The sequence below is a fragment of the Scleropages formosus genome, chromosome 7 (assembly GCF_900964775.1).
Source record: "Scleropages formosus chromosome 7, fSclFor1.1, whole genome shotgun sequence".
NCBI lineage: Eukaryota > Metazoa > Chordata > Actinopteri > Osteoglossiformes > Osteoglossidae > Scleropages > Scleropages formosus.
The window spans coordinates 8,594,968-8,610,092 of record NC_041812.1 but is presented as its reverse complement, the minus strand read 5'-3'; the positions used below and the strand labels follow the sequence as shown (position 1 = coordinate 8,610,092).

At 46.2% G+C, this 15,125-nt stretch overlaps 1 protein-coding gene across 1 annotated transcript; it reads right to left on the bottom strand.

Annotated features, from left to right (window-relative positions):
• Window positions 1-10,971: 10,971 nt before the first annotated feature.
• Window positions 10,972-14,840, bottom strand: LOC108937512 (inositol monophosphatase 3-like). Its single transcript, XM_018757509.2, has 5 exons — window positions 14,241-14,840; window positions 13,708-13,870; window positions 13,352-13,447; window positions 12,417-12,578; window positions 10,972-12,273 (listed from the first exon to the last, which is right to left on the bottom strand). Exons 1-5 carry the CDS (start codon window positions 14,619-14,621, stop codon window positions 12,002-12,004), a joined length of 1,074 nt encoding a protein of 357 aa, XP_018613025.2. The 5' UTR covers window positions 14,622-14,840; the 3' UTR covers window positions 10,972-12,001.
• Between the last annotated feature and the right edge of the window lie 285 nt (window positions 14,841-15,125).

Here is a 15,125-nt window from a genome sequence, read left to right as displayed (position 1 = left end):
GATAACTAGACGAAGGCTCCAAGACCACATCTCTTGTCGCAAAATTTAAACTTTCCTTTATAAGAGCTGGGGCGGCACAGTGGCCCGGCAAGTAGCGCACCTGAGTTGTGTGGGTTTGAATCTGACACCGTCTGTGTGGAGTTTGCATGTGCTCCTAGTGTCTATGTGGGTTTCCTCCAGTTACTCTGCTGTCCTAAGACATGTATTTCAGTTGGACTGGTGATGCTAACTTGCCTGTGTCACGTCCATTCCCACATCTCAAACGACAACACATAACTCTGCTCCAGCACCAAATTGACCGCTCACCCTTTAAAAGACCCTTCTCAGCTCCCACACCTTTGCGGAATCTCGTCAGAGACAATTGCCCTTCCTTGTGACTCGTCGCTCATCTCCAGTTCTCAGTTCACATTCTCCGGTTGTTGACCCTTCGCTTTGTTTCTCGACCACATCCGCGGATCTTCGTTTCAACTCCGATCGCCGTTCGACCGACTCTTTGCTTCGTCTCCTGACCTCACCCATGGATGTGTGTGTGGCTACACTGTGATGAACTGGTGCACCCCCCCCCCCAGTTTTACACCAAGTGATTATAGGATAGCCTCCAGACCCCTATGGGACTCACCAGGAGAAAAGGTGAATGAAAATGGATGGATGTGTAGATTTATAGCAGCCATGGACACTGATGGAAAAGGACTACCACAGAACATTGCATCACTTCCTGGTGACTTCAGTTTTAGAGACACATTCTTATGTCAGAAAAATATTTACATTTGAGTATATGTCCAGAATCAGAAAATGTACATGTGTAGCTGTTGGAGAATTTATAAATGCTACATAACAACATAACATACATACAAAATATTACATATCGCTGCCCTGGGAAACTAATATTGTTTTGATACATTTTAGTACTAGTAATACAGTATTATTTTATTTATGTATTCCTGAATTTTCCATTTGAAATCCATGGCTGTGTATGTAGAGTCAAACTCCACCAACTGGAAGTGACCTCTGCAGAGTCCCAGTCTGTTCCAATGGATCCGTTCACCTGATTTCTTCATAGCAATGAATTAAGTGCTGGAAATGCAGCCAGTTTTGACTTCTGAGTCAGAATTACATCCTTTCGTAAAGCTCTGTTGTGACCCAAAGCCATCCTGTATGTAGCTTCTGGACTGTGGACTGTGCCTTTGAATGAAATAGCTCCAGTTTTCCACACAGTTTGGCATGTCGGATTGTGTGCTGGTCACGAACAGCATGTATGCTGGACCCCCGGGTCTCGAGGTGGTCTGATGGACATGTCATGCAATTCTGAGGACACCAAACAGAGGATGAATCCGTAAAAGAAAGAGGAGATTATAGCTGCTTGTGAGGTGAAGACTGAGTTGATGAGGCTCATGAGTCTGTTGCAGCCTGTGAGTAGAGTGTTGTACTGAGGGGGAGGAGTGTTTTGTAACCTGTGAAACTGTAATAATGAGTAAGACTATGAAATCATAAGCCATCTGCCTCAGTGTGCAGAAAAGCATCTGCTAACAGAATATAATTCCACAGAAGCTCGATTCTGAAAGCCGTTCACGCGACCTGAGAGCGTGGCAGACCCACCATGATATGGAAGCAGAGACCTGGGCCTTCAGGGTCCCACAATGCATTAGTGGTCATGTTTACAGAAATGGGCTTCACAATCTCCATAATTAGCGTTTCTCATCGTAGTGTCCGGTCGTTAATGTTGTGTCCGTGAGGTGATCCAAAAGGACAGCAGGCCACAGGGGACAGGAACATGTTTGTGGAGGCAGTTTAGTAACGTCCACTTGCTTCCAATCTGGCACTTGGACTTATCTGATATCCTGTTGCTGATGTGTAAGACTCTTCAAGCTAACCACGAGTAACAGGGAACACTCTAGACACAGCAATAGCTCTGCAGATGTTTATCCACATCTGTTGCTCATGGCTGCAGCTGCTTGTCAAGCCCAGGTTTTACTTTTTTATTCCATGACATATCTTTCCAACCCAGGATCCCTTGAGCAGAATATACTTCATGTGTGAATGAAGGATTCAATATGTTAAAGGGTTCCTTTTCTACGTTTGACTCTTTAGCCAATTTACCCACTAGCAGTCTTCACCTAACGGGGGGCACGTTGGCGCAGCGGGTTTGGCCGGGTCCTGCTCTCTGGTGGGTCTGGGGTTCGAGTCCTGCTTGGGGTGCCTTGTGATGGACGGGCATCCCTTTCTGGGTGTGTCCCCTCCCCCTCCGGCCATGTGCCCTGTGTTTCCGGGTTAGGCTCCGGTTCGCCACAAGCCGTTTCAGACAATGTGTGTGTGCCGTCTTAACCTATAACTGTCCAGATGTAGCTTTGAAGGTAATAAGTCCAGGTGTCCTAGCTAAAATCCTTCTAGACAATCATCATCTTCAAGGGGGGTCACATGTGTGGCACCCTGTCTGAGAAGCAGGCAAACTCCATCTTTCCTTACAGGACCTGACACACCAGAGAAGACACTATGATGGAGGCCAAGCTGTGTGGCCCTGGAGGACTTGCACCCCCAACCAGTGGGAGTAATTTGTATGGTTCTTCCAGTTAATGACTTGGCCCGGGGTTATTCCCGCCCTGTCAGCATGTCAATGGCACATAGGAGTTTGGTAGCTGAAGAAGTGTATCTTCCATCCCTACACTGTTCTTTGGGTCCTGGGTTAGTCTGCCTCTACTCCTTGTAGGAGTTTGACATCCAAGTGTGCATTTCAGAGGCTGTGGGGAATGTGCAGAGCCTTATTCCTCTCTCCTCTGTTTAGGGATTTCAGGTCTTGAAGAAAATCAGGGATCATATATTGATTTCAATGCAGAAAAGTGCAGTCAACCTCAAAAAAGTATTGACTTGACAAAACAGTGGTTCATTGGGATTTAGCGTTTAATGACAAACACTCTGAAATACATAAAGTAAAATTCCACTTACAAAAGATTCCATTCAGGTATAGATTAAGGAAATTAAAAAGTGAGCCAATAATGGCTAATAATTAAAGCAAGCAAATATGCAAACGTGCTACTGTGTTATTACCACTATGAATAAGGCTACAGTTTCCCCTTTGATACGTCTGATCAGAACATATTTGACAAAGACAAAAAGAAGATGGTGAATTGTAACATTTATACAGCCGTCCGTGCCGTGTTCTGCACGTTAATGGAAATACCTCCAAAGGGTCAGTCACCCACTTCTGGGTCTCAAGTGACCGTTACCCTTTAGAGCCAAAGTTTATCCGGTAGATGTGGTACCACACTCTGAGGTGGGAAATAGAACTAGTGATCATACAGCAGAGTTTTGTAGCCTTGAGTGAGATGATTGAGTCATACAGTCTGGCTGGAGAGCATCTGTCATGGGTTCGATCTAATGGATGCAGTTCAGTTTCCTGCTGAGCTTCAGTTTTGGAGGGAAACAGCCAGTGACTGACTCTGTTGCCACTGGAGTTTGAACGCTGCCATCACAAAGCAACGAAAAGGCTGAACAACGAGCCCCAGGACCCCGAAAAGTATACAGCAGCACATCTGTCTCGCAGCAGCTGACGGAGATGATCCGAACACAGAGGTTGCGGAAAAGACCGCTCACGAACGGGTATTCTCAGCACAGCAAGCCAGTGCGTTCAGCATGGTAGCACACGTTTTTTTCCGTTCCTGCCTTGCTGAAATGAAAAAGTAAAAAATATCAATAGGAAAGAGTGTCACACCAAAGACAGCACTATTATTTTGGTAGCATCCAGCCTGGGGCACTTTGAGTCCACAGTCATTTCAGACAGATTAAACCGCTTGACCCTACTTTCCTAGCGCTGCCCGAACTGTCGCCCAAGGTGGATGATGAAGAGCGGGGGTCCCAGGAGGAGAACAGAACAGAAGCACCTGGAGCCAATGGTCTCAATATTCTGAGCAGTTCTCGGCTCTGATCAATATGCTCTGAAGAGCCGTGACCCACACGTACCCACGGAGGGCAAGATAACTTCTTTAATGTAAAATAGACTTTTTATGAGACTTTATCTGGACTTTTATCCAGACTGATAAAACAAGGCCCACAGATTTAACTAGAAAAACATACAAATCTTCTCAGCTTACATACAAAATTGTGACAGGAAGTCTGTTTGTAGCTCCATTTATGTGTAACTCCAAAGTCACTTTTACTACTACTTCATCATCATCAATAAAAGCAGGTATCCCACAGTTTCACTGGTTAGGGTCTGCAAAAATTAGATATAGCTATAATAAAAAATAATTACAAACAAATAAAAAATACAACATTAGACTGCTTAATATCTTTATAACCTTTGAACAACACGAAAGTGAAAATTTGAAAATCACCGAAATCAAAAATACATCTCTGCAAATTCCTAATCAATACCGATTGCTGACCGATTCATCCCATAATCATGTGCGACATTCCTCATCTTGTCACTGGTCATCAGCATCCAGGAAGACCAGAAAGAAGCTGTTAACACTAGAAATGAGTTGAATTAAGGCAGCCCTCCAACTCCTACTCTGTGTGGGTGTTCCTTACCGGCACCTGCTGTATGTGCACAGAGAGCAAACGTAGGTGAGATTATAGCTGCTCTACAGGAAGACATTTTCAGAAACAGGTACGTTAAAAGAAAGGGCAAATAATAAGTGAACTAGGAAACGTCTGCATCGTCGAAAACGTGTTTCTCGAGCACCGGGAAAGCGCGGCGCTGACGCATCGTGTTTTAAAATTACGGCGAACGGGGTGAGAAAACCGAGGATGACATGAAGCCGTGTACTGCGATCCTTTCTCAAGCAGAATATAAAAAAAACAAAGTCACCTGTTTGACCTTTACCAGGAACACTTACTGAGTGATAAATATTGGGTTTGTGTGCATTAATATCTCTTTAACACCACTGTGTTTAACCTGCTGCAGGAACCCTGGAAGAGCTGGTTATTAAAACACATCGGCTACATATAATCCCCTCGTCTCTCCGATAAGAGCAAAGCAATTAAACTAAACCGCCGTCACTGCCCTAAAGCACAGGGAAACTAATTAACAAATTGCTATTAACAGCATGCGTGTAAATCAATTTCACGGAAGTTTATGATGATGTATAGAGAGCGGGCAGCCAGGGATCCGCTAAAGTGATCGGGAACTGGAACAGCCCTGCAGTGCTGACTGTGGTCATTGTGACAGGTGACAGGTGACAGGTTGGAGCTGTCAAAGGCCCACCTGGGCAGGTGACACCGTTTACCGCATTAGAACAAGGGAAGATAAATCAGAGGTGGAGAGCAAGGGGCTTCAGATGTTCCTTATAATGACTTGAATTGCTTTGCTTTTATAATTATCAATTGTTCGGTCTTTCAATTATTTAACACTATTCAGCTTATAATGAATGTCTTCCCAAAAGTCATTAATATGTCAGTTTGAGTAAGTGGAGGAATGAGGTTCTACATGCCTCCTCTCACACAATCACCCTTCATCGTTGGCAATGTTGTTATGAACACTTTGGATGCTGAAACAACCCATATTGACAGATGATTGATGTGTGTGGTGACCAAAGCGTCAGATGATGTGACGAATCGAGAAAACGTGGCCTTGAGGTTCCGAGCGTGACGTAGAACACAGGCTGTCTGAGTGCCAGGTCTGAGACGATGTCAGCAACGCCATCAGAGGTCACGCAGAACTCCCGGAATTGGGACACAACCCAGTGGGTCAGTAGGAGTCAGTAGAACCACGGGGGGGGGGGGGGTCTCTGGATGCCAATCAAAGGCATTTGACAGAACAATAATCTATAGGACTCTGAAGTTGGACAAACTTTTGTGCCGGAGGCATTTTTTATTTACTTTTAATACATCAGTTAAATTTTTGACAGCTCTCTGAATCTGTTCTCCGTTTTGGATGACATTTCAAAAGAGTTCATCATTAAAAAAAATGTCAAAGTTTTGCAAGACATGAGCAAGTAACAGCGGATTTTATCATCCACAAGGTGTCCAGTCTCGGCATTCTTGTCATTTCTGTGGTATCACATTTATTCAGTTCGCTGAGGTTTTTCTTCAAAGCTACTTACAGCTTTTTTCCCCATTTACATTAATTTATTTATCAGATACTTTTCTCCAAAGCAACTTACAATGGATACTATGTAGCGTTATCAGCCCACACACCTTATTCACCAAGGTGACTTACGCTGCTAGATACACTACTTACAAGCGGTCACTCATCCATACATCAGTGGAACACACACGTTCTCTCTGTCACTCACACACTATGGGTGAACCTGAACAGCATGTCTTTGGAGTGTGGGAGGAAACCACAGCACCCAGAGGAAACACACACACAGGGACAACATGCAAACTCCACACAGACTGAGCGGGGATCAAACCCACATCCTCTCGCACCCTCCCAGGCGCTGTGAGACAGCAGTGCTACTCGATGTCATGTATACAGCAAAGTATTTTTACTGGAGTAATTCAGGGTAAGAACCTTATCATGGACACTATAGCAATAGGTGGGATTTCAACCTGTGACCTTTGAAATATCTTTCTAACCACAGCGCTACTAGCTGCATTAATTCTCAGCTTCACACTGGAGATTTTTAATTGTGGGACAGTCAATGTGCATTTTACCCTGTTATTGCCATTTACTGCACTTTGCTTTAACACTGGTGTACAACACACCGCATGGGACTCTCAGCTCAAAAAACACACTTAAAAGTGAGCAAAGAACCATTTCCAGGACAAACACTTCACCAATCAGTGTGAGAGCAGTAACACGGCAGAAGAATGTGCATAAGGGTAACGTACTGCATGGAGAAGAGGACACTTAGAGAAGCTCCACGTTCCAGATGATGGTTGGGTCTAAATCGCAGCCACAGTTTCACAACTTGAACCCTTAACTGATGCTTAGTGACAAACAAGAAACCGCGAAGATCGGCAAACTGACAGCACAACGAAATGGCTGCGTGACAAACCGACAGCGCTGCGCGATGGACAAATTGTGGCTTGCAGAGCTGTTGGTGGCGTCCGCTCCAGGGTTCGAGGGCGTCTCTCTCTCTCTCTCAGAATTACTACACTGCACGCAGTTTTAACTTCGTGCGCAGTTGAAGTTTCGTAAGCGAAGTGCCGATAATGTTTCCTTTCTCAGTCCCCAGTTTGGAAAACAAACATCTGCTCGATGTTGCACATCCACCTGTGTGGGACATTAAGGTTCGCAGCCAAAGATGGACAAGATCTCGGGGTTTCCATGAGGTCAAATGCACACTGAAGTTGATGGAACTTCATTAATGTGATGGTTTAAAGCCAACCTGTCCCATGTGATGTTGCCAGTAGAAACAACATATTGGATTCTATGACTTTTGGTCAACATGCAGCACCTCTTTCAGGGAGTTCATCCCTCGGCCTGCAGACCTGGGTGTCCGCTCTAGGGTTCAGGAGTTTCCATCTGCTCCTGACGCTTTAACAGATGGTTGCAGTAATGACACCAGAAAACAGGCCACCGCCTGATGAGACGACGCAGACACGATTCACGTTCCACCGGCTTGACATATTAATGAATTAGCAGTTATTTCATGAACCATGCAACCAAGGGGTTAAACCATAAATGATGGTCTTATGATCCCTTTTGATCTGCCTGTAATATAGATAACGTTTTAATTGCGCAGCATTGATAAAGGACTCCACCAGTCCGAGGATATTCAATACAAAAATGAGATAATGTGATGATGAGGAGGAGTACTGGAAAGGTTTGCGCGGAATTTGATCGCTGTTGTCGTCGTCTCCGCTGCCAGCCCGTTTATTCTGAATCGCGGCTGAGAGTCATATTCTGCTTTAGAAAATGAACAAACGACACAAACAGCGGCAACATGAAACACCGAGTGACACTCAATGTTCAGCAATTATATGATATGGAATCTAATTTAGTCCAGTTAATTGCTAATTACACGAGCTTGTATTACAGTGCGGAAGCTGCAAATGAAATTTAGGAAGTAAATATTTTGACACACATATAGGCATATTAATACTCGAGTATGAAATGCAGAGCGTGGCCTTCTCATCTGCTGAACAAATGGAGTTAATAAGCCAACATAAACATGTAAACGCTGCTCACAAGAACATTTGCCAGGCATTTGGGGAAATCTACACATCTTGAAAAAGAAATTTAATTTGCTGCAATATCTTGCCCTGAACTCCTGAGCTTTTTACATTTTCTCTCCCAGCAACTTGAACACCAGCGAAAGACTCTTGCTAGGTAAAAAGACTGTTGTCATGGCGACGGTCGCTGCCCGAGGCATGCGAGCTTGCTGGGCCGTGCGGGGGGAGAGCGAGCCGCAGGATTAGGAGGCTGATAACAGCATCCTTTCCGAAACACAGTTTTATGCCAGCGACCGCTCCGATTTCCTGAACATGCGATGATCAGTTACAATCTACACGACTTCAGCATTGTGGTGTGTGTGGAGCCACTGCTGGGATGCAGAACTAAAGCATACGATAGAACACGCATTCCGTGGGTCGGAAACATCTCCCCCGACGTGTGGAGAACATAATTGGTTCATAGACACAACACTGCCGTCTTTGTTTGGACCTCATTACTTCCCGTAATTAGCACCCGGGTCTGTTTGCTCAAAGACCAGTGCTTTGGAAAAACCGACCATCATCTCTGTCCGTCACCACGGTGCAGGGCGAGTGGTTTAGTACAGTACCTGCTGAACGTAATGGTGCTTGTTTTACTGCTTTTCACCATATAACAGGTAATATTGTGGTTTCACCTGCCGCCTGTAGTGCTCACTGAAGGTCGTAGGCTCAAATTCCACTCCCTGCCCCTGAGCAATGTGCTTACCTTAAATTGCTCCAGTAAAAATGGTCCAACTGTATAAATGGGTAAATTGGTGCAAGTAATGAGTTATAGGTTTCTTTGGGGAAATGCATTGGCTAAATAAATGTAGAATGAAGAGTAAACTTTACCACTCTTATAAACAGGGAATGAGCAGTTTTCGCCATAAAACGCCCTCTAACACTAAACTACAAATTCAGTTTTAGTGGAGTTTGTGGTGTGAAACAAATGCACAGGCTGAGTCTGAACGAGCCTGTTTCTATAGGACACGACAAGACGAAGGTGCTCATCCTGAGAGCTACAGAGTTGTGTAGGGGAACCAGGTTGCCTAAGAGTTTGAGCCCAGGCTCACATCCTATTTCCTGCTCTAGTACCCTGAGTACAGAAACTCACCCTATATTGAGACAGTAAAAATTATCCAGCTGTATTAATGTGTAAATCAGTGCAAGTAGCTTAGAGTACAAAGCATCCTATTACTGATGCTTTTTTCTAAAGCAACTTCCACCTACAACTGCTTACACATTTACACAGTTGAATAATTTTTGGGTAAATTCTGGGGGCTCAGGGGGTATGGTGGCACAGTAGGTTTGGCTGGGTCCTGCTCTCTGCTGGGTCTGGGGTTTGAGTCCTGCTTGGGGTGCCTTGCGGTGGACTGGCGTCCCGTCCTGGGTGCGTCCCCTCCCCCTCCAGCCTTGCACCCTGTGTTGGGCTACGGCTCACTGTGACCCAGCTCAGGATGAGCGGTTTCAGACGATGTGTGTCTGTGGGCTCAGGATTCTCCTCTCACATCACATTTATTCATTTACTAATTTAGCTGACACGTTTCTCCAAAGTGACTGACAATGTAAAATTACTTAGTTATTTATGCAGCTGTGTAATTTTTACTAGCACAATTTAGGATAAGTACCTTGCTCAAGAGTACTACAGCTGGGATTTAAACTTGCAACCTTTAGGTCCACAGGCAGCAGCTCTAACCACTATGCTACCAGAGGCCCCTTTATAAATGTACATGTAAATACATAGCTGTAAATGGCAGCATGGTGGCACAGTGAGTAGCACTGCTGTCTCACAGCATCTGGGTGGTGTTAGAGGATGTGGGTTTGATCCCCACGTAATCTGTGTGGAGTTTGCATGTTCTCCCCATGTCTGCATGCTTTTCCCCTGGGTGCTCTGGTTTCCTCCCACAGTCCAAAGGCATGCTGTTCAGGTTCCCCCATAGTGTGTGAGTGAGAGAGAGAGAGAGTGTGTTCCACTGATGTATGGATGAGTGACCCATGGTAAGTAGTGTATCTAGCAGTGTAAGTCACCTTGGTGAATAAGGTATGTGGGCAGATAACACTACATAGAGTTCATTGTAAGTCACATTGGAGGAAAGTATCCGCTAAAGACATAAAAGTAAAAAGCATACAGAGCTGGGTGCTGTACTGAAAAATATTAACCACTGCAATCTCCCCTTCAGACGGGTTTGAGTGGTCGCTCAGGTCACATGCCACAGGGGCACTTTGCGGTTCTGAATCAGGTGAGAACTGTTCACACCTCCTGTCACCTTCCCTCAAGAGAAAAGCCCCCAGGTTAAACAAACCATTTACATCACAGCAGGGGGTCTCTGAAGAGCATTTCCTGCATCCACTGCGGCGCCGTGACAGTCAATACCTCCCCTCACAGTCAGACTGACAGATCCATGCAAACATATCACCTCCTCTCAGTCCTGGGAGCTGTTTTTACTGCTGGCACAAAACATAAGACATTAAATGGGGCACATACACTGTGAGAACAGGGCCTGGTAACTGACAGTTGCCACAGTTTACCCTGGCACAAGAGTGGCTCCCCAAGCTCAGCTACAGCCAGGATGTTGGGAATAAGTGCTGTTGATTGGTCTCATGTACTGTATGTGGTGTCTGTCCGTGTTACCGTTTTTTTATGAGCGCCATACGATATTCAGAAGACACACAAGCGGAAACCAAGACACACAAGAAACCTGCAGCTGCTTCTCAGAGTCTCCACATGAAGGTAGAAGTAGAAACAGCGGGGCGGGGGTGAGACCTGTCAATCGTGGTTTTCCGTCATCCATCTCCACTGAGACACAATTCAAGATCAAACGATGTGAGCAGATTTGTGAGTCCCTCAGCTGTCTGGATCCCTTGCAGCTCCCAAGACTGTCATGGTCCGATCCACTCTGGAGGCTTTGTAAACAAACTGGGGTTAATTCTTCACCTCAATAACATGACAGAGAAAAAAAAGGTGAAAAGACTGGATCAGGGTGACAGCAGACAATACACATTTCAATAAAATGATACACTCATTTATACACAAGGTGTGTTTATTAAGGCCACTTTAAAACAGTCATTTGGAAAACACAAACAGTTCCCGTTACATTTAAAACAACATCTTTTATATATTAATGCTTAGATTTATAGTTCATACCATAATATTAATGTTCTGAAAGAGAACCAGAATCTACATGAACAAGAACTGTTCTTCTGCTATCTTCCGATTACCCCTCACCCCAGTAACATATCTGAACTCAGTAGTGCATCAGGCCATGTTCACGCCAACGGCTCCGGCACAACACAGTGCTGTGACCTCACACAGCCCAGGAAACAGCGAAGAAACCCTGAAACACCTGACACCGAGCACCAATGACTGAGGATTACGTGGATCATATTTGTGATTAAACAGACATCTTGGATGGCACCATTTGCCGTTACCTTAAAGCCCAGGTCCACACAAAATCGTTAACCTCCACCACAAAAATTAATCCACCCTGAGACAGGAGGCAAAACCAAAGAAAGGCCAAGAACTGAGGGACTGAGCCCAAGGCCTGATCATGGGACCACTGGCTCTTACAAGAAAAACCAAAAAACGAGACAGAGTCCAACCCGATACATTCCCTTCTCATGGGGGATGGCAGTGAAATAAGAACCGTTCAGTCCAGCACCCAAGCAGCCACCTGGAGTGACATCAAATGTAGCAGGGGTGTTTACCACACTGGTACCATGCTGAACTCCCCACAGCCCAGCGAGCAGGACAAGAGAAGCTCACTGCAGAAGTTCTCCCCTACAAACGCATTGGTGACTCGTGGTATCCAGCGCATGCTTTCCACACAGTTTGCGATCCCTGATAAAAACATTAAACCCTGCTGTTATTTCTCACTGTGTAGCATTAGAGAACAGAGAGAAGAGCGATGATGTGGACAAGGACACATTATCTGTGTCTGTCAATCTCGCGCTCCGGCAACCTCTTCACCAAGGCCTCATGGTCCACGCCAATACTGGCCAACAGCCCACCATCGTTCCCCTCTGATCCACTGTAGTCTATCAGCTGCCCCTTCAGAGTGGTCATGTGACCGCCGAGGGCCCTCAGAATGGCGTTGCCTGCACAAATGTCCCACTTCTTGATGTAGGTCACATGAATGTAAACATCGGCGTTGTTGTATGTGTCGTCACCAGGGTTCAGAAGAGACAGGACCTTGTAACCTGGAGAGGAAAAAAATACTCAAGAGTCAGTTTAGAAATGTTCAAACAATGGCGTTCATGGGGGAAAAAAGATAACAGCACTTGTGTAGATCTGTGGTCAAGGTGTTCAGCACATTTTATACCGACCCCCACTGGGACAGTACCTGCACCTCCGGCTAGAATGATGACTGTACTATTTCCAAAAGCGGTCTTGATGAATTCCTCCACTTTGCCACCGTGGGACCGTGACACAATCACTTGCGGCGTCTCTCCGTTGTACTTCTCCCGGGGCTTTATGTTGGCTCCCCTGCCAACCAGGGCCCAGGCTGAAACATCACTTTAGTCGTTACCGCACAGTGACTGTGCTCACCAAGAGGTGGCACTAGTGTGAACAACAGAACAGTACATGAAACTTCAACATGGTGGGCTGAAGTGCAGTTTTGCGTAAAATCTAGCTGTGAACAGCTGTTCGATGTGTCATGACATCAGAAGGTCCTCTTCGGGACTAGTCCAGTGCAGCTTCCTGCCACGTAAGCAGGGCCCTCTGCTGCACACACTCAACAGCCCTTTCTGTGGGGGGCCTGAGCCCCACTAGCTGCAGACAGAGTGTAAAATACACTCTCTGTGAACACAGAGCACCCTTGTTTCAACGGACACAACGTGGCAGTTTGGCTTCAGAGTGGTGCCACACATACACATACACAAATACATCTGTTCCCATTCAGGATGCTGTGATTCTTTACAAACACAACTGGGACCAGATGTGTATTTAGAACTTGTTTTGTTTGTAACTCCAAAGTGACAGTTACCACAAAGGCACAAGGTTAACAGTACAGATCTTCCTCAATCTTTTTTTTAACAGGTTAGGTTTGGCAGAATACTCAAGATACAGCTATACGAATTATAAAAACAGCCTAAACTTCAACGTGCATTAATAAAAATTTCTCAATGCTCTCCTGTTGATTGGGGACTGATTATTTCATCTCGTAAGCTAAATCTAAAAATTCGTACATTTTACTGTTTCTAAGATGAGAAGCCAGTGAATAGTGTAAGTGATTGGAAAAAAATGACAGTTGACAAGGAGACTACTTGGACTTACCTGTGTATCCAGTGAAGGGCTTATGAATCACACCTATAACAGGTTCTCCACCAACAGCAACACAAACCATAGTGGTGACATACTGTCTGAGGTCCTCTGCAGGATGGAATGAAAGAGACAACACAGTTTGTTTACAAACAGCACCTGCTGTTTTGCCCACTACTGTCAGGAGACCCCTCCCCGTGTTTAATTTAATTTTTACATTTATCTGACGCTTTTCTCCAAAGCGACTTACAATGTTGAGGTATTTACAATTATTTACCCATTTATGCAGCTGGATAATTTTACTGGAGCAATTTAGGGTAAGTACCTTGCTCAAGGGTACTACAGCTGAAGGTGGGATTTGAACCTGTGACCTGTGTACTCCTGCGTGGCGTCCAGCGGGTCGATCCACACGGTGACGCTGTCTGCCGGCACCTCCAAGCTGTTGGGGACCACCTCGGAAATGTCTGCTGGAATACTGTGGTCCCACTCGGGGGTGTCCGCCTGTTCCACGTTGTCGTGCTCCTCTGAGTTTACCTGGTGGGCCACACGGGTGGACGACATGACACATCCCGGTGCACCGAATACACTCTCGTCACGCACCCCTCTGTTTGCACCCTTTAGCTCCCATGAGCCTGATCAGGGCAACATGACGGAACTGGAAACAAATTCCTTCCTTGTATACTCGGGTATGCTTGGCCAATAAAGCTGATTCTGATGAAGAGCTCAAAGGCATTGAGTTCTTCCCACACGCATCATGAACATCATCGGCTCATTGAAATGAACCACTGTTATAATTATTCCAAGCCGTTAACGACCATTCAGAATCAATCGCGCGCGCGCGCGCGCACGCACACACACACACACACACACACACACACACACACACACACACACACGGTCCCACCTGGATGAAAGGGAACGTGTTCTTTATCAGGTAGAACATCTGTCTGTGGGATCTCATGTCGCCCACTGTGAGCTTCTCGCTCGCGCCCTCCCGCGTCTCGCCCTTGGACTTCTCCTCCAGCGCGTTGTCCTCGCGCACGCGCTTCACCTCGCGGCCGCCGCGCACCGCGGCCTCCACGGACAAGGCGAGCAGCTCCTTCAGGTCCACCGTCCTCCTGCTGCTCTTGTGCCCGGAAGAGTAGGAGGAGGAGGAGGAGGAGGAGGAGGAAGACGACAACCCGCCGGACAGCACCTCCGAGTACAGGTAGTAGATTATGGCGACACCCAGCAGGCAGAAGATGGCCATGCCGAACGGGGACAGCCGGACCCCCATGGGAGCCATTCCGGAGGACGAAGTTGAAGTCAAGTAGGACTAGAGAGCCGCTCTACTGGAACTCGGGACGCGGAGTAAACACTGTGGGAGGTGCGTGCGCGTGTGTGTATCTGCGTGAACACAGACCCCCTCTGTACGAAATTAACACACAAATCCGGGTTGTCCACTACGAACAGGGTAACTCCACGTCAGACTAGGACTGACAGGAAGTAAACAGCTCTACTAGTTCCTGTTCCGGGTCAGTTGAGTCTCCCTCCCTCCGCTCCGTGTTCGCTGAAATGCGGTTCCAGCGCATGCGCGACCGCCCCCTGGCGCATGGGAGGCGAACTTCCGGAAACGCGCCAAACCGCGAAACCGCCGAATCCCTTCGCGTCCTGCGTCCGAGAGAGCGCTGCTTTAGGCTGCGAAGCCCCTAAGTGGAAATGTAGCAGCGAATTAATTTTATCCACGGCAAATATTTTGTTGCAGACTAATTAACAGAAAGAGTAATGTTGGGATTTACTGTCGTTAAAT

Coding starts and splice junctions, on each gene's coding strand:
- LOC108937512 (XM_018757509.2), bottom strand. CDS start 14,621: ATGGCTCCCATGGGGGTCCGGCTGTCCCCGTTCGGCATGGCCATCTTC. Junction 13,448..13,707: donor CGCCACGCAGGAGTACACAG/GTCACAGGTTCA, acceptor TCCATCCTGCAG/AGGACCTCAGACAGTATGTC. Junction 12,274..12,416: donor CATTCTAGCCGGAGGTGCAG/GTACTGTCCCAG, acceptor TTTCCTCTCCAG/GTTACAAGGTCCTGTCTCTT.